At 36.4% G+C, this 26837-nt stretch overlaps 3 protein-coding genes across 5 annotated transcripts in view; 1 reads left to right on the top strand and 2 right to left on the bottom strand.

The window, feature by feature from the left end:
• Positions 1 to 1643, bottom strand: part of si:ch211-278j3.3 (E3 ubiquitin-protein ligase RNF19B) — a 35604-nt gene extending 33961 nt beyond the window's left edge. For both annotated transcript variants that reach the window (XM_007256642.4, XM_007256643.4), the window contains exon 1: positions 1539 to 1643. The gene's annotated coding sequence lies outside the window, so the exon portion shown is untranslated. The remainder of the gene's footprint in view (positions 1 to 1538) is intronic.
• A 1423-nt stretch (positions 1644 to 3066) lies between these two features.
• On the top strand, positions 3067 to 18513 carry znf513a (zinc finger protein 513a). Its single transcript, XM_007256652.4, has 5 exons — positions 3067 to 3305; positions 3737 to 3847; positions 6235 to 6369; positions 14987 to 15682; positions 16715 to 18513. Exons 2-5 carry the CDS (start codon positions 3808 to 3810, stop codon positions 17515 to 17517), a joined length of 1674 nt encoding a protein of 557 aa, XP_007256714.3. The 5' UTR covers positions 3067 to 3305; positions 3737 to 3807; the 3' UTR covers positions 17518 to 18513.
• Positions 18514 to 22231: 3718 nt separating this feature from the next.
• snx17 (sorting nexin 17) overlaps positions 22232 to 26837 on the bottom strand; it is a 46970-nt gene continuing 42364 nt past the window's right edge. For both annotated transcript variants that reach the window (XM_022663793.2, XM_022663798.2), the window contains exon 15: positions 22232 to 25810. In XM_022663793.2, coding sequence (XP_022519514.1) covers positions 25691 to 25810 — 120 coding nt within the window. In that variant the 3' untranslated portion in view covers positions 22232 to 25690. The remainder of the gene's footprint in view (positions 25811 to 26837) is intronic.

Below are 26837 nucleotides of genomic sequence, written 5' to 3'. Positions count from 1 at the left end.
GTTACTTTTACACTTTTACTTTTACAGCTTCAAAGCCATTCTGAGGACTTTAAAAGCTGTTTATGAGGGACATTTCTTGAACATTTTAGAATCGTCAGAAAGACATCCATTGAACAATTTAGACACTCTACAAAACAAAAGTCCTTTGCTTTTTAAAGAAAAAATATTGCTGGATGTCCTTGGTATGAAACTTTATGGTATATACCTTTATGGTATGAAACTTTCATACCATAACTTCTAAGCAATTCTGAAGTTCCAAAAGCTGTTTTCTATGAGTGTTTACAACTTCTGAGGATGTGTAAAAGATGTGTTTCTTTCTCAGTGTTAAGGACATTTCTAGAACATTGTCAGAACATCAGAAATATCAGAAAGACATCCTCTGAACAGTGCAAAACAAAAGTCCTTGTTACTTGCTAAACTTGCTTGAATTGTTTCTATGACCTTAAAAAATTAAGGTCAATGCTCTGTTTGTTTTTTAAATGCTCTGTTTGTTTTTTAATGGTGATTTGGACATTTCTGGAACACTGTGAGAATGTCAGAAAGACAGGTCCTTACAAAATAACATATTTAAAACATTTTTCACACTAGTTTACAACCTCTAAGCCATTCTGGGGACTTTCAAAACCTGTGTTTGTGTGTGTTAGGACATATCTGGAGCATTATTAGAATGTCAGAAAGACGTCTATTTAATGGTTTTGAAACCCTACAAAACAAAATCCTTGCAGCTCTGTTAAAAAACATTTAAGGACATCCGGAAGACGTTGTATTGTTAGCTGGGTAGCCGGTAGGCTAATATAACCCGAGAGATGTATTCTTTTTTTTTTTTTAGCTAGAAGCAACACTGCACTGCTTGTGCTGTCAGACTGCAGAACTTTTGGGGTCTGGTTGAGCTTGATTTCATGGGACTTTACGCAGAAGCAACAATGCAACACCTTCCTCATGCAGTGTCTCTGCTAGAGTATGAGCTCACTGCACGAGGCTTCCTATAGGCTAGAGTGGAGGATGAGGTGGTGGTACCCTATCAGACAGTGCAGTCCCTGAGACAGCATCAGGCCAGTGCAGGTCAGGACACATACACACACACCCCTCCCCATCCCATCCCGCACTGCTTTTTGAGGCGCATCACTAAATCACTGCGCTGAGTCTGTGCTTTATTCCAGCACAGGCTGCACTGACTGACTGAGAGACCCACCATCCCTCCGCCACCGAAGCGCAGAGCACCATCCCTCCGCCCGGCCCGCAGAGCCATGCTGCCCGGAGCCCACAGGCCATTAATCACACTCAGACCACAAGACCCAGTGGAGAATCAGAATTATCGCAGGACATCGTTTTCAATAATGAACCAGAGGGTCTGCCCGGGCATCACAGCACTGCAGGGAGTGGCAAGGTTATCATCAGCCTGTGTCCCAGGGCTCAGCCTGCACTAACCGCAGCCCTATCTCTGAGTACTGACAGCCCGCTGGTCCTAATGATATGATCATAAACACTCCGCAATGTTTAAAACACGGGAGAAAATAAAGCAGAAATGCGCCTCTTACCTCTCTCTCTCTCTTCTCGCGGCGGTATCTTATTGCTGCTCAGCACCGTCAGTTAGCTCCTCCCCCTCACAGCACAGCACGTACAGGCTCGCGCCCGCGCGGACCCGCCCACTGCTGTAAAACGCGCCCGGCGCTCGGGAAGCGAGGAGGAGGAGGAGGAGCGCGCGGGCAGCCGAGGCCCGGGAGCGGCGCTGCGCGTGACGTTAAAGCGGAGGATCCCCGTTAACCTCAGAGATTCCCCTTCACTCCCTCTGATATACTGCTCACACTGCTGCTGTACCCACAATACACCACTCTACACCACACCACGGGCCCTGAGCAGACCTTCAGCTCACACTGAGGACAGCACTACTTCTACCTTTACACACATTCATAATCTACACCTGATCATTTACTACATCATTATATATATAAATATTTTAAAAATCCCCAGCCTCATGAACAGAATTACTATTGCTGCTACTATTATTATTACTTATATTTTTATATTATATTATAATATTAATATTATTAATAACATTGATAACTGTACTAATATAAGCAATATTAACATTAATTCACTACTATTATTACTAAAATAATACTACAACAAGTACTTTTCGCACATATACTATTACTTTTACTACGGTTATTACATCTAATAATATTAGCACTAACGCCTACTGATAATAATAGTAATAATCATGATAATAAAAAGCAGAATCATCATCATCTTCATAATAGTAATAATATTACTATTACTACACTTACTAATACTACTGTTACTACAACTATTACTACGACTACTACACTAATAATATAGCAATAGAATAAAATATATAAAATAATAACAAGTTTATATTATTATTATTATTATTATTAGTAGTAGTAGTAGTAGTAGTAGCAGTAGTAGTAGTGGTATTGCTGTTATGCATAATAATGTTTAGTAATTATAGTAGTATCAGTAGTAATAATAGTAGGAACCAAAACTATATATAATAATAATAATAATAATAATAATAATAATAATAATAATAATAATAATAATAATGCTTTTACTCTTACTACTGCTGATCTTACTACTACTATTACAACTTCTACTACAATAATCCAATCCAAAAAATTAATTAATAATACAAAATAAATCAAGGTAGTTAGTTAATTTTATTTATTGCTTTTTTTTAACAACCAATCAAAATGTCTCTCTGTTGCAAACAGTAATCATTAAAGTTTTGCTTTACAATATTACAAATTATTATTATTATTATTATTATTATTATTATTATTATTATTATTATTATTATTATTATTATTATTATTATTGTTGTTATTGTGGTGACTTGTGCAAAGTAATTATTATTGGTTTTTATCATTTTTATACAGCATGTATCGGTATATCGGGTATGTCATAGATTAGAGCTGTGTGTGTTTAGTGTTGAGTGCGCTGTGTGTGTTTTAGCGGTGTGTGTGTGTTTTTTCCGCAGTGTTTGGAGAGAGCGCTGTAAATCCTTTAAAATGTCGAGGGTGGAAACTACAACTCCCAGTATCATGACCTTCACTACGTATGTGCTCTACGTAGGCTCGGGAAGCGGATACACGTAAAATAGCGGAAGAAAATGTACACAATGGCAATCTGGAAATCAATTAAGTAGAGAAAAAAAGAGCATTAATTGCCTTTCTTCATGCCCGCCCCGGTGCGGAATGGCGGACAGCTGGCGGAGTGTGTGAGAGGCGGAGAGCGGAGGAGCGGCGGAGAGAGAGAGACGGGCTGCAGTCAGACTGGAGGAGGTAAATATCTAATGATCCTGAGGAGCAGCAGGGTCTGCTGAGGGTCTGCTCCAGCAGGAGACCCAGCAGAGCTGAGCTGCTGTGTGGAGGCAGATATGAAGCAGCTGTGGGTCTGGACTGGAGTCCGCCGCGCTGCGACAGCTCCCTCAGCCCCCGAGCCCGGGTTTAAACCGGAGCTCAGGAGCTGGAGGAGAGCAGCGGTGTGAGACAGGACTCAGGAGTTAGGACTCAGGCTGAGTTTAAACTGAGAGACATGTGGTGATTTTATGTGAACAGCGAGGTCCGGCAGCAGAGTGACAGTGAGGGGTGTGATTGATGAGCTGCTGTGGTTTTGTCTGAAGTGTCTCTTCTGAAGACGCGCCTCTCCTCTCTCTGCAGGGTTTAAGCAGTGTCTTATTATTATTATCATCATATCTCCTGTGTGTTTAAAGCATGAGAAGACTGAGCTGATGGTTGGAGGGCTCGTGGAAGAGGCTGCAAATCAAGAAAGCCTGACTGGAAGATGCCAAGAAGAAAACAGCAGAATCCACAGCCTGTCAAGTGTAAGCGCTTTAATGCTGGATTAAACAGACAGACATTAACAAACCAATTGGTTTAAACCTAATCTTACAGATTTTAGTTATTACACAGTATCTATGATATAATAACATAGTAAAATACATATGTATATTTACATTTACTCGTCAGATAACGTTAATTTAACAAAATGTATCAGATCTACATAATAAAAGTCCTCCCCAATGATTTTCCCCCTTTTTTTAATTCACAAGAAGTGCTGAGAAGAGTGTTACATGTGTAGGACTGTGCATTATTAATATAGATATAATATATGACTATTTCAGATGTGATATGTAAATTGCATATTTAAACAGTTTATTATATTTATATAATAAAAGTTCTCAATGATAAAAAAAGTTCTCCTATAAGAAACCTGTAAAAAAAATCGATAAAAAGTAACTTATTGTTCACCTATAGGACTGTTTTTTTAGATGTGATTTACTGTGTATTACAGTGTATTACTATTTATATAAAATATGCCTATTATAGATGTTGTTTTTAAATGCCATTATTAAACATAGCTAATTGTATTTACATAATAAAAGTTATCAATGACTTTTCCACTTTTTTAAAACCATAAGAAATGCGTAGATCACAACTGTTATACATATGTAGGACTGTATATTATTATTTTGTTTAAATAAGTCTATTTTAGATGTTATTTAGAACCAAGTTTTTTATATGTACATAATAAAAGTCCTTATTTTTTCTTTTTTAAATCTGTAAAAATGCTTAGATTATATATATGTATATGGCTGTGTATTATTAATATATATAAAAAATATGTTTCAGATGTGATTTATAAATGACATAATTGAACATAGCTAAATGTATGTACATAATAAAAGTCCTTAATTTTTCAAAAACCATAGGAAATGCTTGGATCACATGTATCATACCTATGTAGGACTGTGTATTATTATTTTGTATGTAGTTTAAAAGCAACACAATTGAACATAGTTTGTAACTTTTTTTTTCCTCTTTTAAAACCATAAGAAATGGTTACATCAAAAATATGTATAGGAATGTGTTTTATTCATATAGAAAAAAAGGATGTGATTTATAAATGCTATTATTGAACAGAATTAATTATATTTATAAAATGAAAATCCTCCACAATGATTGTCCTATGTTTAAAACCATAAGAAATCATAGGTCACAAATATTGTACATGTACTTTTGATATGGATAAAATATTCCTAATTTAGATGGCATGTAGAAATTACATAATTCAACACAGTTTATTATTATTATTTACATAATAAAAGTCCTACAACTGTTTATTATTATTATTATTATTATTATTATTATACACACATACAATATGCCTGTTTAAGATGTAATTTATAAATGATTTAATTTAACACAATCTTTTATATTTACACAATAAATATATAAGTATATAATATAAAACTCCTCAATAATTCCTGCCCTTTTTAAACCTAGAAAAATGCTTGTATCACAAACATCGTGTATATATAAGACTGTGTATTATTAATATTGAAAATATATCTTTCAAGTGATTTAGTAATTACTTCATTGAACACCGATAATGATATTTATTTCCTCAATAACCCCCCCTCCCCACCCCCCCCACCCCCCCACCTTTTTAAACCATTATTATTTTAATAAAAAAAATCCAGAGGTGATTTGTCAATGACATTATTGAGCACAGGTCATTTTTTTACAAAATAAAAGTCCCACTCTGACTTTTCCCCTAAATCCTGCATGTTTACATATAAACTCATTGTTGCTGTGATAATAATAAATATAAACACAGGGCTGTCAATCACTTGTATTGTGAATCCAAATTCCATTGGAAATAGGGCTTGTATGTTTTTTCGAATGCACCCAGAGTATTTCTTTACACTTCAAATTTGTGTTTCTCAACACTGATACTGGAGGCTCAGTGCCCTGGACTGCCAGCACACCAGATTCAATTTATTATCCCATTAGCAATGCATTATTGATTTACATTGGTGTGACAAAGAAGAAGAAGCACTAAAATGTGCAGGATAGAGGGTCCCCAAGACCAGGGTGAGAAAAACTGCTATAAATTAATTCCTGCTACTTTGTCCAGTAGATGGCAGCATAATGCAGGCACCACAAAACAAATCAGTTTAATCAAATTGTTGCAACCCAGTGGCTGATTTTTACAGTTATTAAAGAAATGCAATTACACTAAACGGTTCTTCCTGTAATATTATTACAGCACAATTACTTATTAGCAGCGCATTTAGAGATTGATTATCTTAAATTAAGTTACATATCAATAAACCCCAATGTCTGTTACTGTGCCAGATGTAAATCATGTTGTATGTCTATAAACACACATACTAGGTTCTCTAAACTCTCTTCTGCTTTTTTTCAGTGGATTCTAAAGATGGCGTAGGAATAAACACTCAAGCAAGCCTTTCTTTCGAGGGTGACTTTCTGCTGGGCCAAGATCTTGACTTCTCAGATCCAGATAATGACAACAAAATTATAGGTCTGGATAAGTTTTCAGGTGAGTGTTCAGTGAGTTTCTGCATAACCTTTAATTAGGTCTTTCATTATTGTGTTATGACCATTTTATTCTAAGATACAGCAATGATACAGAAGCTTAGTAATGCTCATACACATTACTTTAAAGAGAAGTGATTTTTTTTAAATCTTTACACATTTATAAATTGGAATTTGAATAGAAAAAAAAATAAACCTCAACAAATACAATAAAACCACTGTTTGTAAAGCATAGCAGGCCACACAATATAGGAACTTGTCAGCAAGAAATGATTGAGGCCATGACTTATATGGTATGATTAGTTAGTAATGATATTATTGTGACAGGCCTACTCTTAATAAATGCATACTGAAAAATGGGCTAGTTACATGAGTGTTATAAATAATTGTGAAACAAAATCCAAAAAATACATGCAACATATGTAAAACCAACAATAGTTGCTAAGGTTATAGCTAAGTAACTGAAAAAAGAAATGCTTGTTAATAACTAATTTGTCAGCTTTAATTAGTTGACTGTGGTTAAAATAGTGAATACAAAAATGTAACATTAGAAAATTCTCCAAAATCCCAGATCCCCAAAATACATTTATAAATGTTCAAAAAATATGTTCCATGTGGAATTATATTAATAAAAGGAGGATATTTTTTATAAAGGTTCTGTAAAACATGTACCATCAGGGTTTAGACATTTTTTCCTCCTGATTTAGAAATCCAATTAAAAAAGAAGCCCTATGTTATAAGTCTTAATTGAAATTGACTTCAGTGCAGTACAGACCTGGACAACACAATTCAACCAGGCCATAATATTGCATGAATACCATGGTTGTTATGGTACATTTGAAGTAAGAGTAGGTTAGGAACACTATTTAAAACATAGGTTTCCATTCAAATGTTTCCCTAAAAGAAAAAAAAGTATTTTTCCTTTTAAATACAGCGCTGGAAAAAAATAAGAAACCACTTAAAAATGATGAGTTTCTGTGATTTAACCAATTAAAAAAACTCTGGATTATAATCCAGAGGAGGATGGATGATCACAAGCCATCAAACCAAGCTGAACTGCTTGATTTTTTGCACCAGTAGTGGCATAAAGTTATCCAAAAGCAGCGTGTAAGACTGGTGGAGGAGAACATGCCAAGATGCATGAAAACTGTGATTAAAAACAGGGTTATTCCACCAAATATTGATTTCTGAGCTCTTAAAACTTTATGAATATGAACTTGTTTTCTTTGCATTATTTGTGGTCTGAAAGCTCTGCATTTTTTGTTATTTCAGCCATTTCTGCTCTAAATGACAAATATTTTATTTGGAATTAGCCAGAAATGTTGTCCATAGTTTATAGAATAAAACAACAAATATTAATTAATAATTTTAGTCAAACATGTACCTATAAATAGGAAAATCAAAAAAACTATTGAAGTAACTTTTTATTTTTAAACTTTTTGTTTTTTCTTTTTATTTATTTATTTTTTTAGATCTAAAAAATATAAATATACTAATTGAAAGTAAGACAGATAAACTAGAAACAAAATTGCTGAAATTTGCTGATGTCAGCAAAGTCATTATTACCATATGCAAAAAAGCAATACCATATACAGTATAATATCATGCACCTTACAGTCTAATGCAATGTTATTCAACTTTGGTTGTGGATGCACCCTTCCCTGCACATTTTAGTGCTTTCAGTGACCCAACACAACTGATTCAACTAAAAAGCTCATTCAGAGTAGCAGTTGGTTTGTTGAAGCAGGGAATCCACTAAAATGTGCAGGGCAGCGTGCCTAGTTTAAGGCTAGGGTTTAATATACAGTAGGGTCACTGTAAATATGTAAATGTTTTAAACATTAGGTTCCATATAATATATTATATTCCCTGATCCCTGAAGAAGAAGAACAATGTGCAGGACATACTGTATAAAGGATATTTGTCAGAGAAAAGCAGTTATATGCAAAGCCCCAGCATTTTGTGGAAATGATTTGGTTTCTGGGGGGAATGGCACAGAACAGTGTGTAGTTTTGTTGTATAATTATACAGAATTTTCTGTATAATTACAGAGTAGGAACTTCACAGATAAAGGAGCAGCATTATGACTTTATTTCAACATCTCAAACAACATAATTGAGTTTATTTGAAGTCATATTTGAGTCATTGAAATACCATGAAGAGTGCAACGAAGTGCAATGAATATTAGACATAAGACATATATATTACTAAAATAAATAAAATGCAGATAATTTCTTTTAATATACTGATATATAATATACACTCATAATGTACACAGTGTGTCGTTATCTTAGCTAGTAACCTGTTGTTTTAGATGGAAACTATATGAGTAATAAAATTTAAAAATGCATGTTAATGCTGTATCTTTCAAAAGGTGGCTAGTATTTAAGGTATACTGAGGTACAGTAAGCGTATATAATAAAATAATATATATTCAACACCAGCATTGTAGATTTGCTGTCACTAAGGATTTAATAAATGTGTTAATGTTAAAAATAAAATATGATGACTAAAAAGTATAGATAAATATTTAAAGCAGGGTACATGAGAGCTCTCTTTCGTTAAATACTGTGCCATTTTAGCTCAGTGTGTTAAAGCACAAAAACCTGCAGATTTGCCTGTGATGACTACTACTTTTTTGATGATATACTGTGCCATATATTATAGATATAGATATACTGTTCTACCATAGATATACGGTTTCTGATTAACAACGTTATTGTCATTTTGACAATAACAAAACAAATTATGCCACTGATTTAAAAAGAAATAATTGCATAATTATGCATGTTTATCAATACAAAATGCAATGAACATAAAATTATTGAGAATATTCACACAATATTCAAAATAAATAAAATAAAATAAGAACGCTTTTTCAAACATTTTAAAGTAAGAATGATAAATAATTATAGCAAATATAATGCTTGTAATAAACTAGGAAAGTGCATTTCTTAAAGGAATAACATAATTTTAGGTCTGTAAAAATGCTATGGTTTTTGCTATATGGTTTCTATTGTGTTTATAGTTGTTTGCCAAGAGAAACATTATGGGCAATATTGAGTTAAGCGAAATGATGCAGTCTGATGGATATTGAGCTGCAATCAGGGTTCCATAACCTCTTAAGAGTTAACCCTTAGAGACTTTTGGAATCCAAAAAAGTCAAGTGGTACCCCCACAAAAAGTCACTGGTGCTGAGCCACAGGATCTGATTGGCTGTCCGTCAAGACACGGGACTTTGCTAGGTAGCACAAAACATGGCACATTAAAAGGTGTAGAGAAGTTTTGTTCTCTGACGAGAAAATAAGTGCTTTTTCCTCTGAGGGTTATGAAAGGTTTTGACTTTAAAAGATGTGGTCTTAAACTTTTGATCAGCTGAAAAAAAGCATGTTCAAGTGGGAATGCATTTGTTAATAAACTGGCTGACTTCTTAAGATCCAAAAGTCTTTTGGTTATTAATATTATTAATATTGGTTATTTTTGGTTATTAATTATATTAATGAGGGGCGTAAATGAAACATTTTGGTCTGAGATGCTGGTGCTCTAGTACGACATCTAGTGGTGAATAAAATGCATACAGAACGTCTACTTCAATTGTTGGAATGTGAACTTCAGTCGTTTCTGATTTGGTTTGATTTAAATTTATAAACCATGGAACAAGAGCATATCAAATAAAAACATTAGAGAGGGAACTGTATATAAAACTGGTGGTCCAGGTAGAGGTCCAGCTAGAAGATCCAACCCTGATATATTGTATTTTTCACATTATAAGACACACTAAAAAATCCTTTACTTTTCCCAAAAAACATCAGTGTGCCTTATAATCTGGTGTGACTTATGTATGGATTCTACCAGTCAGGTTGAAAGGAGCAGTAAAGCTACTCCGCTGAAGTTCAGCTTTATACAGGGGTTTCAGTTTACTCCAACACCGAGGCTGAAGCAGTATTAGCATTAGCCGCTAACTGTGCTTTAAATGGTGAGATTTATTGTGAGTAACTTTAGATTTATTAGGAATAGTTTAACTACACAGGCAGCAAAATTGTACATGAACGCCATGATTTTACCACATAATACTTATTGCCAAATAAGATTATGTGTGTAAAGTCACAAATAGGTCAATAAGGTCTACCACAAGAGGTGACGGTACTCTTCCACTAAGGAAATGTGTTTTTGGCTAGAATGTGGTTTCCTTATGTGCTTCTCTCCCATCTAAGGAAAAAAGGGTTAACAGCTATTGGTTTGTTCTGCAGAAGTTTTATAAGCTTTATAGATTTATAAGCAATAATGATTGACCCTGTTTTATGCTGTATTTTAAATTACTTGTGTGTTTTAAATTATTTCCACTGTGTTGTTTAAGATGGTTTCCTTTAGAACATCAACCTGCCCAGAGGCAGCAGATGAAAATTAGCCATATTATTAACCATTAGCCATTAGCAATAAATTAAATAAATCAATTCAAATCAAATTATTGCAGCATTTACTAGCATTAAGCATGGCTACTAGCACTAGCCTTAGTGGAAATCTAAGCTTACTGTAAATAAACAAAAGTGCTTTATCCATCCAAATAAACAGTTTTCAGAATGTTTTTTTTTTTTTTTTTTAAGAATTACAGTTTTTTTTTTACTTAGCTTTATTTTACTTACCACCACCCAGCAGCGCCCTGCTGGATTATAAGGAAGACATGGTGACACCCCTGTTCCTTCCTAGTGTTGCATAAGGTGTTTTATTATCCAATGCGCCTTATGTATAAAAATAGAACAGAAAGTAGACATTCATTGATAGTGTGCCTTTTAATCTGGTGCACCCTAGAGTCTTTTTTTTTTTTACTGTTTGATATCTCCAACATTTCTGAATGTCGTTATCGCAAAAATACCCTGAAATATCATTATATCATTTTAGGGCCATTTGGGCGATCAGGATACAACTTTTTTGCTGTTTATAGCAAAAGAAAAACTCAGACTGTTCTCATTCCCCATTTAATATCTACTATAGACAAATTATATATGTCCAGTATCATTCATTTCACCTCAGTCCTGGATATATGGAGTGCATTATTAGTATAATTAACTTCTATTGAAAATCTTAATTAGGGGTTTGCCATACCATATCGTATGCAATAATATTGCCAAATAAAATGTTATATTAATACTGTTGCAGTAGCGTATTTTGGATTTTTTTTTAATTCAGTGTTTTGTCATATCGCCAAGAATACCATTATCACAAAAAATATAGAAATATTGTAATATCATTTTATTGTACAATTGATGAATTTTTAGAAATAAATATTATAAAGACTGTAGCAAAAAGAAGAAGAATATGTATTAAAAGTATAAATTAGTGTTTGCCCCTTCATAATTTTTTTTTTTTTTACTTTTTTCACTCTTAAATGTTACAGATCATCAAACTAATTTAAATATTGGTCAAAGACAACACAAGTAAATACAAAATGCAGTTTTTACATTTTTATTATTTAAAAAGAAAATAAATCCAAACCTACATGACCCTGTGTGAAAAAGTGTGGTGTGAAAACACCACCAATGGACCACTGAATGTCCAATGGACAAATAAATGTATTTTCGTACTGAAGGGTGTGATTGGAGAAGTGAAGGGTGTGATTGGAGATAACCACACCTTCAGTACAATGCAAACATATTAAACAATCTTCGCTTGACATTTCACTTGAGTTCTCTTAAATCTCTTGAGTCCACGAATCATCTTCATATAGAACGTGACAGGATGTGTGCAGGTGAGATGGATCGTGTGTAAACCAAAAGGGTGTCGGAAAGGTATATGTTTAAATAGGGTTTTTTTAACAATACAAAGCTGGAATGAAAACAAGCTGAAATGAAATACTAGTAATGATGCTATATTTTTAATGTAAGGAGTAGAAATTTCAGATAGCTGTGTGGAAAGTGTAGAAGGAAAAAGTCATCTGAAAAATAACTATACACAAAATGTCAATTCAAGAAAATGAATAATATATTTATGCTTTGTTACTTCTGAACCTTTTTTAAGCATTCCTTAGCTTTATAGGCACAAATTGGGTGCATTTTCTGGTGTTCATCTCCTTGCTGAGGAATCCCTGGTTGATTTAAAGTTTGAAATGTCAGGGAATTGAAATGCTATTTGGCCAGGATGCCCTGTGCAAACTTGTGCATGCAACTTTATGAAGACGAGTGATTAAAGGTCATAACTTTTCGTCCTGCAGACCTTATGCTGCTGTGTGCATTACATTTAATGCCTTCTTTGCCTTGTATGTTTGTTATGCAAATGTGCTCATTTAATGGTGTGGTTCAGATGGGAGTGTGACTTTTGTGGGGGGGAGAAAGGGAGGCACAGCTTCCTTTTTCATGCACAGCTGAAAGATGAAGCTCAGTACTGGAAATATCTCTGGCTGTAGTGTTCTGTCAAAGCATACAATCTGAAAATGGCAAATCGTAAAAAAAAAATGCAATGTGCCACCATTATAAGGGTCATCAAGACAGCCATCATCATCAAGGACACCATTACAGGAAGGCATTTATTCATCATCATCATCATCATCATCACCACTACCATCATCATCATCATCATCATCATCATCATCATCATCATCTCCTCTTGGTGTCTTTATCATCATCATCATCATCATCATCATCATCATCATCACCCCCTCATCATCATCAGCACCGCCATTATAGTCATCATCATTATCATTAGGCTGGGTAATCATCCACCAAGGGTTCCTGAAAAGCCCAATATAAAGGCCAGCTCAGGCTTCGGCTGCGCATTTCTTCCATGTGTGAGGAGAGGACTGCAAAGCAGAGAGGACCACCTCACAGACAGCAGCTACACGAGAACACTGGAGATTTCGCTCTGCGAGAGTCAGTGTGCAACTTTATTTATTTTCTTTCTTTATAAGAAGGACACTGAGGCATCTTTTAACTCTTAAACTGTGTAAGTAAGAACACGGGATGATTTTGGTGTTTGTACTTCACTTGATAATAATTTAGTACATATATAAATATATATATATATATATATATAGATGATAGATATGATTATATAAAATGTTCCAGTAACAGTAATATGATTTTTGCTATGAATTGTCATGGATTGTAATGGTAGTAGGGCTGGATTATAACTTAATATCAATGTATATGGTCTTATGAAATGTTTCAATAACTGTTATTGTTATTAAATATTGTTAATATGTGATGTTTACCGTATTTCAAGATGTCTTTTTCACAGCATTTGTCACTGATTAATGTGCATTACATATATTACTGGTACATGAATTGTCAAATTTATTTAAAGAAGTATTTATAGGAACAGACATCCATTAAAAGCATACTTAGCAGTTTTTCTGTAGCTTTTCTGTTGTTCATATCAATATCTGACTTATATCATATTGACTTAAATTAGGAAATAAATTGTGATATTAATTTTTGGTCACTGCCTAGCCCTAATTGTAGCGATACTATTTAAAACGTGGGTCTGATTTACTCATTGCGTAGGACTAGGGAAATTAAGTTTTTCTAAAATTTCTAAAAACAGGGTAGGAGATATAACTAAAAACTCATATTTTAATATGCTTTAAAGAAATGCAGATACACAATACTATAAAATAAGCCTTAAAGTATAATAATACTCAAGTATTAGTATTTATTTGTAACACAGAAACATCAGCACAAGCTGAGAGGGTAATCGATTTAACTTGATTAATGAACTTACTATTTAAATGAATTTTTCAAAATGAGGCTTGTGCTTTAGTAAGTGTGTTAGTAATTTTTTTTTATTTGGAGTTAATTAAAATATAAGGTTATGTTTGCAGATTTTTCAATAGAAAACGGAAATTGCTATTGTAAAATATATCTAAACTTTTTTTATTGTTTTATTGTTGGTTTCTTCATGATGTTTTTTGAGCCTGCATGGTTTTGACTCCTTTATTTGAAAATGAGTGTAAAAAAACAGTAGTGCTGTTTTTACTGGCACATCTACAAATAAAAAAAAAATTATAAAACTTTCAATTGTTATGTAAGAACAAAAAATGAGAATCAATCATATATTTGAAGACTGTTGAGACTAATTTTTAAAAATATCGCCCTGTTCCTGCAGTGTTTCTAAGTAATATATACAGTGTCTTGCAAAAGTATTCATACCCCTTGAACTTTTCCACATTTTGTCACCCTAAAACCACAAACTTAAATGTACTTTTTTAGAGATTTTAAGTGATAGACAAACATAAAGTAGCACATAATTGTGAAGTGGAAAGAAATTCATAAAAAAAGATGGAGAGCGTCTGTGAACAGCAATTTCTTGTCTTGCCACAGAAGCTCAATGAGATTAGGGTAAAAGTAGGGTGAAAATAGTAAGCAGACAAATTTTTGTGCTGCTACCTTTAATTGCAACGTTTGTACAGAAAAAGTTGCACTAAATTTTTCTTTGTTAAATGTTACTCCTCCGAACACCAAACCATTTCCACACAAATGTCCCATGCATTTCCCATGCAAAACACTGTAAATTCTGTAGCAGGTGCGATACTACAATATCTTTTATAAATAGTTTTCAAGATATACTTAAGTTAATATACTGTTTTTTTTTTTTTGTTTTGTTTTTTTTTTCTCTCCTACCCTGTGCAGCTGATCTTAGTCTGCCGAGCTTTCAACTGGGAGACGAAGAGAGCTCCTCCTTCAGTCGACTCAGCATGGAGAGTGACACGGATGATCTCCGCCCAGGCGACAGTGAGCGTGAAGAGGGGGCGTCCGAGCCCACATTTCCACCGTACCTCTCCTGCAGGGGCTGCACTCAGCTCCTTGATGAACCTCTGGGACCTGGCATGGACCTGGTCGGGCCTTACTGTCTGCGCTGCTGTAAAGGGAACATGGGTAGCGTAGTGGACAGGGCGCAGCGCCTGCTGTGCTCAGGCTCACAAGCTCCTGGCACTGGTGCTGGGCAACCCGGGGGTGAGGACAGTGCTCTGAAACTCCACTCCTGCATGCTATGTGGTTTCTCCTCGCGCTACACAAACCACGTCAAGAGGCACATGAAGGTCCACAACGGCGAAAAGCCGTACAGGTGCCCGCTGTGTTCTTACGCCTCTGCTCAGCTAGTTAACCTGCAGAGACACTTGCGGATCCACACTGGGGAAAAGCCTTACAAGTGTGAGCACTGCACATTTGCCTGCAGTTCTTTGGGGAACCTGAAGAGGCACCAGCGTATGCATATGGTCACAAATTCTGTTCAGAATATACAACGACCTGCGAGTGGACAGAGCCTTCGATGTCCTCCTGTAGGCCAGAAACCCAGAGAAGATGCTTCCAGTGCCTCACGTGACGGTAAGGTTTTCTTCCCCTTTCTAAAGCCTCTTTGACACTGTAGGTCCAAATACACTGCCTGGCCAAAAACAAGTCTTTACCTGGATTTAACTAAGCAGATGATCTAGGATTGCTGCAGTTGGTCAGGTCTGGGTTCAGCAACAGTATGTGCTGAAAGAATGAGGTCAGCTGACTACCTGAATATACTGAATATAGACCAGGTTATTCCATCAATGGATTTTTTCTTCCCTGATGACACGGACATATTCCAAGATGATAATGTCAGGATTCACTGGGCTGGAATTGTGAAAGAGTGATTCAGGGAGCATGAGATCATCATTTTCACACATAGATTGTTCACCACATTAAGAATCTTTGGCATGTGCTGGAGAAGGATTTGTGCAGCAGTCAGACTCAAGTTCAAATACTTGCTTCCCTCATAACCTAGTCGGACACAGAATATTGGGTATGAATGCCAACATTCAAATGTCTGTACTAGTGGTTGTGATAAAATAGCCAATGTTATAGTAAAAAAAAAAATATTAGCCAAGGTTAGCTAATATTAGCTAATATGCAGTTGTTACCCATTCAAGAGGAGAAAATTAGCCTTGCTCTGCATCTGTCTTGTAGTCCTTCTGGGGTCTAACCAGTCTCCATCCATCAGTAGCATTGGCAGTCTTGGCTCAGATTATACTGAGTCTCTGGACATGGAGCTTTTTAGAAGGATATATGTAGCTGAAAAATTGCAGTCAAGAGATGCCAGTGCATAATCTTAGCATGTTTACTCATATCTTATGAAACACCCTACAAATTTGTATGATTAATTCCTGCAGAAGGATATAACACATACAATATACTACATATATATACTTTAAATTCTCTACATCAAACCTTTCTATGAGAACAGTCACTTCTCAATGCTCAGAACTGTTCAGCCCTAAAATGGCAAAGACGAAATCAGTGATCTTCGATATTTAGGTTCCAAGCTTTGATAAATGCCTTTACTGTTGTGCTAAAGAAGTAGGACTTACTAATTTTAATTTTTATTGTCAGGAGCTGTGCGATCTGATGCTGTGAGATCCGAAGCTGTACGCTCAGAAGCAAATATAAACAGTGGAGGTGACAGTAGGTACGTTCATGCATTTGCGGCCCTGAAACCAGAGCAGCAGTCCTCCTCCCGGGCGTTGGAACCAGGGCAGGCCAGAACTCAGCCTGCAGCTCTACCACCACTACTGTTCCCCTTCACCTGCCGGCTGTGCGGCCTGGCCCTGGACGACGAGGACGGTTCCTCGGCGCAGATCTGTGCTAAGTGCACCTTGGAGATGCTCACAAAAGACACTGCAGGCGGTGCTGGCGAACGCGGTGACAAAGTGTACACCTGTGCTGCCTGCCCCTTCCTCACGCACTACCCCAACCATTTGGCTAGGCACATGAAGACCCACAGCGGCGAGAAGCCTTACAAGTGCCCGCAGTGCGACTACGCGTCCGCCCACTTCGACAACCTCAAGCGGCACCACCGCGTGCACACGGGCGAGAAGCCCTACAAGTGCCACCTGTGCGATTACGCCTGCGGCAACCTGGCCAATCTCAAGAGGCACCAGAGGGTGCACTCGGGTGCCAAACCTTTCCAGTGTGCCATTTGCAACTACAGCTGCAACCAGAGCATGAACCTAAAGCGGCACATGCTGCGGCACACCGGAGAGAAACCGCACAAGTGCCAGGAGTGCGGATACACCACGGGCCACTGGGACAATTACAAACGGCACCAGAAAAAGCACGGACTGGCCACAGATGGTTGGGTGAAAGTGCCATTGCCTGAGAACGAGGAAGAGGCGGAGGATGACGAGGACGTGTAGCCTGGCAACAGGAGAAATGACTATAATAATGAGGAGAGGTCATTTGAAATTGAGATTGTACTGCAGATAGCAGATGATGGAGGTGTTACTGTACCAGCATAAGCTTAGTTGTCATTAATTATTATTTTTTTACTTTGTCTTTGGTGTCGTTATGTTTTTCATGTTTGTTAAAAAAAAAAAACATCCATGCTGCTACGCAGATTTGTGCACAAGTCTGACATTGAATAGAATGTTGAAATGCCTTTGAATACAACTGGGTGGCTAATAAGAGTGCCCTTGATTCATTTGTGAGTGCCAAACAGACATTATTACTATTATTATTATTATATACTGCTACCTTACTAAAATGCAATTCCTCAATCAGTGTTTACCTGCATGCCTATTTACCCTTGCTCTGCACCGCTGCCTATAGAACAGTCAGACTGTATCTGTATCCAACTCACTAAATAAGCCTTTTGGATTCTGAGACCTTTGCTGTCCAGCCATTTTTAAACCTGCACAACACCCCTTTACAAACCACATGTTTACATTACTGTCATTGTCAACATTAAAACCATTAATGAATCATTAATACTTAAGCGCTCATGTAAAGAGTGATTACTGGGAATAGTGTTGCTTTTTGTTTGTACGTCTTCGGTGTGATATAGCTCATTGTTTTGTCTGATGTTACTTGAAGCAAAAGGACACATAGTAAACGTTAGACTGGTCATGCTTAATGTAAAGCTTTTATTTTTGTATGTGATTTTTTTTTGTTTGTTGTTGTTATTGTTCTTTTTTTTTTTTTAAAGAATGTTCGGCATGTATTTGCCACCAGTGGCATTAAGTAAAAGAAAAAGGACCATAAATTCTATATGCAGTTTATAACTTTCAGGTTGCCAAATTTAATGAGTATTGAGACAAAATCCTTTCAGTGTGTGGTGCTTGAGTGTTTTCTTGTAATTATGCAGTGGTTTCATAATTGCCTTAAATATTCTGAAATAAAACACTTTGTTGTGACCAGTGTTGGTTGATATGTTTGGTGGGAAAATCATATAGAAAATGTGTGTGTGTGGGTGTGTTAATTGTGAAAGCAATGGTTGTATAATAGTTGCACCCAGACGGAAGTGTCTGATTGCAGTGCTACTGGGAAGGAAGATAAAATGCTACCAGGAACAACACATGATAAAACAATATAAATATATAAAACATTTATTGTGAAACCAAACAGAAGTAGTGTGTAATGAATGCAAGGGTAACTCAGCATATGTGATGTCTAAGCATAGAGGTTATTTCTTTTGTCCTAGGATAATCTGTCTCAGTTAACATTTACGCAGATTTTTGGGTGGGAGTGCAGTGCTGATAGCACATCTAAGGCCCAATCCCATTTCACCTCTTGGCCCTGCCACTTACCCCTACCCCTAAGAATTGGGACAACCCTTCAAGCACCCGATATGTCATCAGGTTATAGATAATGTGTTACAAGAAACCACAAAATGTGCAAGGAATGTGGATCCTTAATGAAAAAGTTGGGGACCAGCGGTATATCACAATGACGTTTGTCAATGAAAAAATAAAAAATAAAAATGACTGAATAAATATCGGTGCTTTAGTACCAGGCTACTAAGTGGCAGAGCGCTAAATTTCAGTAACCTAGCCGTTGGTTAAAGCTGATGTCTGTAAGTTTTGGGATTTAGGGCCCTCTCTGGTGAGAATGGGTAATTGCACCGAGCATGCAGAAGAATCATTTTAAACTGGGCGGGTGTAATGTGTCTCCTTTCAGTGCGGATGAATCCAATTCCAGAGAGAGAGAGCGCTCAGTCAGAAACTTCACTCCTATGTTTCTTTGTTTTTACTATGAGTGAATGAGCTACTGAGCTCTGAGTTTCCCCTTCTAAAAACTCCATTGCTCCACCAGCCGCTCGCGTTCAGTAAAACCTCTTTTAGAGGCTGTATGTGTGACGTAAGTACGTAAAGACGCGTGAAATGGCCTCCCACGAAAGGAGACCCGACACCCCAGTTTTTGGAAAAATATATTAGGCTTTAAACACAATATTTTATCCCTTGTCAACTCCAGAAATGCTAGACTACAGAATGACGCACGACTTCAGTGGTCTATTTAAGGTGGAACAGGAAAGTTCGCTAGCTAGCGTTAGCTACTCAGACGAACTACTAGCGATCTTTTTTTGTTTTATATAAAGAATTCAGCCATAAAACTTTGAAACTACACACTAATCTATGGTCATATAGTGTTACTCGAGTAGCGGCGGGCTCGTTTTGACTGTGTAAAGTAGAATGCTTAAAAGCGTCAAATATTCTAAACACACCGACCAACTAACCGGCTCATATTTCTTAGTAATACTATGACTACCTGCATGCAAATGTTCAGCTAGCTACAGAAATCTCCAACGGAAAACAGCCTGTTTTTTCCACATTGTTTACATGAGGAACACGCCTCCCCAACAAAATAGCCTAAAAAAATATTATTATTATGTAAAATAACATCAGATTATATTATAGAAAATTCACTTACTATCACAGCATCCACAGTACAGCACTGAACCGCAGATAAAATATCCAAAAAGTCCTTTATTCGCCTGCTCACTCCTCCTCACAAACATGAGTTTATTTTCAGGGCAACCTGAACGCAATATGATCAAGCTCCTAGCGACTACACAATGTAATGATTTCACGTAAACTTGTACCTGAATACAAAGCTAAGGATGTCCTCTTCTAGATTCTATATATATATTTCTCTGGAGTGGAGAGGTTTTGAACCCTTTGGAGACACCTGGTGGAAACCTTATATAATGCTGTGTAGCTTCTTAATGCTTTCTGATATATTTTAAAAAATGTTGTAATTTGTTTGTCAAGACTTCATATGACAGTTTTGTCCCAAGTGTCTACTTCAGTTTAAGCCCTAATGGTAATTGTGCTATATGTAAAACTTAGAAAACTAAGATATCCAGTGTTATAGCGTAGTATTGCAAACTGCATGAACATGAGCAAAAACTGGATCTGCGGAAAGGAAAATACTTACATGTCTAGGTCTTTGGTTGCTTGTTCCTCCATCTTACTTGATTCTTATGGTCCCTGGTTTGAAGTGTGCCTCTGAACAATCTCTGTATGGAAGGCTAACAAGCCCAATCCCTTCCCCCTACACTAACAAGAATCAGGACACCCCTACCCCATGTTATGGACACGCAAAACAGAGAGGGTAGGAGTAAGCAGGGTTGCCAGGTCCAACAAAAATATCCAGCCCAAACTCAGTCTAAAACCCACCATTCAGAAGCCTAAACTCGCCCAAAATATCTGTCTCTCATACATTCATTTGCAGCAAATGGCAAAACAACTATGAGTGTACAACTTAATATTTACTTTATAAGAGATTTACCATCAGTATAGCTCTTTACAAGTCATTAATGATATTGTAATATTAGTGTTTTATTAGTTCTTTTATAACAGTTTATATCCCCATCAACAACATTTAATAGTAACATAATTGACTTTAAATTTAACACAATGACTTTTACTTACTCATATCTGTTCTTGCCCCTCCTGAACTCTCTCCTCTCCTCTTTAATAATTTTTTTTATTGTGTTTTTTTCTGGTTACGTTATATATCGTTTATATTGTTATGTTCTCCTGGTTTTTATTGTTGTAATTGTTTTAATTGCTGTAACTGGCAGCCGTAATCATTTTTAAAAGTAGCTCAAAAATACGCACCCCACCGCCCCTGAATTTTCAAACAAGCTCAATTTGTCAGGAGAACAGCGAACCTGGCAACTCTGGTGGTACTCTAAGTGGTAGGGCCAAGGGGTGAAATGGGATTGGGCCTAAGAGCATCCTACACCTTTTAAACTGGGGCTAGGTCTGGTGATGCGGCAGGCCATGGCATAGTATCTTCAAGACCAGAGTATAGGCAAAGACATAGTCTTCACAGCAAGCACTTCTTATGACAGATTGTGTGTTCAGAAAAGGTAGGGTAGGTCGCAGGGCCTGATACACTGGTGATGGGCCTGACTGACATAATGTTGACCTGTATTGTAGGCCAAAGGTGAGCTGGCATTGTACGGAACTGCACCACACTTCTGGACGTGCAAACCATGGTGACAAACCACTGTTCCACATAACAGTGCCTCCACATACAGATTCATTGGTCATCTCCACCAGGACAAAAGCGGGACTTGTCACTGAAGATAACCCACTTATTTTGAGTCGCTTCATGACAGTCTTGTACGACTACACACCAATGTAGTTAATGCCTTCTGACAGTATTAAGTTTTAATGCTGAGTGTATAAGACGCTGTTGTAAGAAAATCTAGCATCTCCTGTTATGACATTTTTCACTTTTTGATTATTTTAAAAAGCATTGTTTGAATTTTGTTAGATTTTTAATAAAAAAAAAACACATCCTTTATCTATTTATTAAAAAGGTGAAATTTCCCCCCTCATCCCATGCAAAGCTAAAAATGGAAAGGTTTTTCACTACAGTAACTATAGCAGCATGGTCAGATTTCTGTGTTTAGCAGTGACTCTGTGCTGGAGCTAGATGGAGCTAATCAATCATCCTCCTAATGATTTTACAATAACCTTACCAGCAGAAAAAACATAGGAAAAAAGAAAACATACCAAATCAAAAAGCAGACCCGCCTTCAATCATGTCTATCATGCATCACATCACAATTGCAATTTCCCCAACACACACAAAAAATAAATAAATAAATCTAGAGTCACATTATTTGGCACCTAAATTTATTGAAATCCAGGACTCAGCATTGTGCAGCTTTGATTCGTTGTTCATAAATTTAACATGGTGATGAAGATAAAAGCACATCATTTCTAGATAAGCTGGTGGGCATAGTGAAGTCGACAATCATATAATAATACAGACATAAATGAAACCATCAGCCACCTGTTGACCAGAACAATAACACACTCTTCTTCCACCACATCCAGCCAGACAGGTTTTCCAGGAATATAAACCCAATCAGGATTCTGTTTACAGTCTCTGGATAAGTAGGAATCACACTGAAGACCGTGTCTCTGGAATGAAGGCCATTCAACGAAAGAAAAACAATGGCCATTTTGCTCGGATTGACATGGACACATCTGCTAGCATGAGATATCAAATGTAGCCATTTTCCAAGCACCGTTTTCACACAGTCCCAGTACATGATTGCCACAATGTATTTGATAAAATACAAAATGGATATTAAAAAAAGCATGATGTTCTCCAAAAAATAAAGGCATGGTGAGTAAAAGACATAAATCAATGAAAATTCAGATATTGAATTTGTAAACATTTTTTTCTTTCAATTTCTACTCACAATTTTCTACAATTTTGTAAACAGTGATAAATGCTAGTTTCTTTTTTACACAGCTTAGATTATATATTTGATCTACTGTATATGATTATAATACACTAATGATAATACATATTAGTAAAATGCTCAGAATACTTTTTTTTAATTGCATGTACATTTATAAAAGTGACAATAACATGATTTTAAATGTATTTTTGTGCAAAATGCTTTAGTAAACTATAATTTTGGCATTTATGAGAAACCTTTCACAAAATATTGGTTGGGGAAAGTAAAGAAAAAACAAACGAACAAACAAAACAAACAAAAAAAGAAAACAGGAAAAAATGATCAAATGACACCCAAACCACTTCTACATGTTTGAGAATGTGTTCTCCATGGTTAAGATGTTAAGATATCAATAAATATCAAATCATGCCATCTGTCCTCCCTAATACTGTGCAAAACCATGGGTTTAACATGTGCAAGCAGTTCTGCCAAACCACCAACAAAACTCCAGTAAATTCTGCAAGATTTCTGTCCAGAGCTTCCACTGGCTAGGACCCCAACACTGACACGGCTCTGAGCCAATGGCTTCCAAACGCTGGCTGTGTGATTCAAACTGCTAGACAAGCTGATCCTAAAATGTAAGGCGGCTGAGTAACTGTAAGGCAAACAGGAAAAAGCAGGCCACTCTATTACTGTGACTGAATTAATGAAGCATGATCTATGTAGGATGAGCAGGTCTCCATTAATCTAGAACCTGTATCAAGACTTCTGATCAATACACAGATGATAGTGATGATCCTGATGTGATAACAAAATGTTCTGAAGGCATTGAGAACTCCGAGCATTAACGACAAGACAAAAGACAAACAGAACAGGAAAAAAAAAAAAAAAAAGAAAAGAAAAAATGGCAAGAATTGGCACACTGCACGTACTGAAGGCAGCAGTTTCCCCTGAACTTTTCCCTGGTTTTGCTTCTCCTACTTTTACAGCATACTGGTAACTGCAGTTATAAGAGCCATGGCCATTAAGACCTCTGTTTCGAGTTAACGTTTAGGCTACGTTTTACAGTTTTACAGTTCGAATCTGCTAATGTTGGCACATTTCGCACTGATCTGTGTTCTCCAAACTACAATAAGCTATCATTGCAGTCATCAGCTTGAGATAAGGAGGTCTGAACTTCATGTAATGCCGAGCCATTTGGTAACACAGAAACAGGATGAGAAAGCACAGCATTGAGTCTCTAATAAGAAAAAGTACTACTTAGTGCTGGAGGTTAACGTCAGCAGCAACCTTCATCACAGCCAATAAATACGTCTCTGTCCTGGATGCAATCACTAGATGCAAATCAACTAAATAAAGCAACAGGAATGCTTAAAGATTTGTTTTTAACTGAACAGAAGTACAGTATTTGTGTCACAGATGGTCAAATTGGTCAATTTATTATGCATGATTTGTGGCAAGGATTAGGGCTGCACAATGTATCATCACATTGTCAATCATTAGCATTAGATTTGCATTATTGATACTGCAGAAGTGTGCAGTGCACAATATGGAAATGAGCATCAAACCTATAGCTGTTTTTTGTGCACTGGGAGCATACTGAACAATCAATCCCATGACCAATGTCCTTTTTGGGGATTCCATGAATTGAGGCATTCATATGATTTAAAAAATCTAATATTTTGGGTTGGAAATTAGCATAGATATTGTTTTTACAAAAGCCCCTTCCGGACAGGATTAGTTTGTGGGGGTCTTGTGGTAATTTTTTCTTTTATTCCTCTGTGAATTTATTCACGTCCGGAACAACCATGCATGTTTTTTTCTCAGACGTCCTTCACTGAACTATGTGGTCCCCCAGTAATTTTATAACTGTCTGGATCGACATCTCTGAGTTTCGTCTCCTCACGTTTAATAAAATAGCTATTTGTCCACTCCTACACACCGTAATTCCACTTTGGGTGCGTGTTCCCATGGAAATCCATGTAAACACAACAGCGAGTGGAAATGGAGGAGCTACTGAACGAGGTCATGTGACCAAGAAAGCCAAAAAAACTCACTAGTGCTCCCGTTTTTTAAATTTTTAAATTGCAGTCCAGAAGAAAGAGTTTTATCAATGAGTAGAAATATTTTTCACAGACATCCCCCCTGAGTAACTAATCCAGTTCAGACAGGGCTTTAATGAGAAGAGCCCATTAAAGTGAACAACATGGTATGTTAACTATGTTTAAAACAGTCCATTTTATTTTATTTCCTTTTTATTTATTTAGTATATTTAAGCATTTTAATAATCCAATTGCAATGTATGAATAGTCTTAACTCATTTATTAATCTTTCAATGTTATGTGTAATTGCATTGTTGTGTTTAGCATTAGCATTATATCAGTGGCATCAAAGTCTCTTAAAATGACAACGACAGGCCAATTACCACTTTAAATTTATTAAGGGTTTACAGTGTTTTCAGCATATTGGAAGACCTATTACAGTAACTGCAAAAAAATAATTAAGTCCATATTGTGCAGCCCTAGCTAGCATCTTCATGCCTTATTTTCCTTCAAAACACCTACTTTCTTTCTGTTGCTCAACTGACTGTTAGCTCCCTTTGGATATAGTTTGTTTGGGCACATTTTTGAATAATGTTCTATACACTTTTCGCAAAATGAGAAAATCTAAAAGAACGGAATGTTTTTAATCTATTCCCCAAAATCATTCAGGCCCGATGTGTGCATGTGTGCTTTGGACTATTGTAGCGATGCTGTAGTAGACCTTAGAGTAGGGCAATAGAGTGCTCAGTGGGGTTGGAATCTTGCAGAAGCGCATTGTGCCCCTCTCCTCAAAACTAGGCTTGGCTTGGCTCAGCTCTCCTGTGGTTCAGTCTAAGAGGAGCATCACAGGTCATCATCTCCAATCCCTTCAAAGGCGTAGTTTCCATGGAACTCGTTGCCGCTGAGATCATTAGCCGAGTTGGAAGCACTGATCCCCCTCAGAGAGACCGAACTCAGCTTGGTCTAATATACAGAAGAAGAAAAAAAAATCATAAAAAACAACTTCAAGTTCAACAACTTGAGCTTATTACAAAGAGAAAGAATCGAGAAAACATTACTGGAGCCATACACTGATCAAGCATAATGTTTTCAGCTCCACTGTGCTTACAGGAGTACTTTATAGTTCTGTAATTACAGACTGTAGTTGTTCTGTTTCTCTTTGCATACTTTACTATGCATAAACCTTTAGAAAAAAATTATCTTAACCAATGAAATCACTTAAGCGTGTTGCATAAAGTCCCTCAGATGTTTCACTTAACTAAGGGGAAATATTTAAGCAACAATACACTCGAGGTTCAAGCTATAATGTGTAATATTGTCACTGCTGTGTCGGGGTCGTAGGCATGAGGCCGCAGGCTGAGTACTGTAGATCAGCACAATGTTTATGCAGAATTTAACTGTCAATGCGTTGTTAATGTGTGATAGAGAAAGAGAGAGAAACCTAAGAGTTAAGTGGCTAAGAGTTAGCGAAATACTGTATTCTGTCCACTCCATTAAAATGATGTTATAGTAACTATATATATATATATATATATATATATATATATATATATATATATATATATATATATATATATATATATATATATACACACACATATATACACAGTACAGTACAGGCCAAAAGTTTGGACACAGCTTCTCTTTTTCAATGTGTTTTCTTTATTTTCATGACTATTTGTATTGTAGATTCTCACTGAAGGCATCAAAACTATGAATGAACACACGTGGAGTTTTTTTGTACTTAACAAAAAATGAGCTGTCCTCCACAGTCACCGGACCTGAACCCAATCCAGATGGTTTGGGCTGAGCTGGACCACAGTGTGAGGAAAACAAAGGGGCAACAAGTGCTAATAAACACCTCTGGGAACTCCTTCCTTCAAGACTGCTGGAAAACCATTTCAGGTGAACACCTCTAGATGAAGCTCATTGAGAGAATGATGCCAAGAGTGTGTGCAAAGCAGTAATCAGAGCAAAGAGTGGCTATTTT

Source organism: Astyanax mexicanus, chromosome 1, assembly GCF_023375975.1.
Source record: "Astyanax mexicanus isolate ESR-SI-001 chromosome 1, AstMex3_surface, whole genome shotgun sequence".
Classification (NCBI taxonomy): domain Eukaryota; kingdom Metazoa; phylum Chordata; class Actinopteri; order Characiformes; family Acestrorhamphidae; genus Astyanax; species Astyanax mexicanus.
Note: the sequence above shows the minus strand (reverse complement) of the source record. Positions and strands in the feature narration are given on the sequence as shown.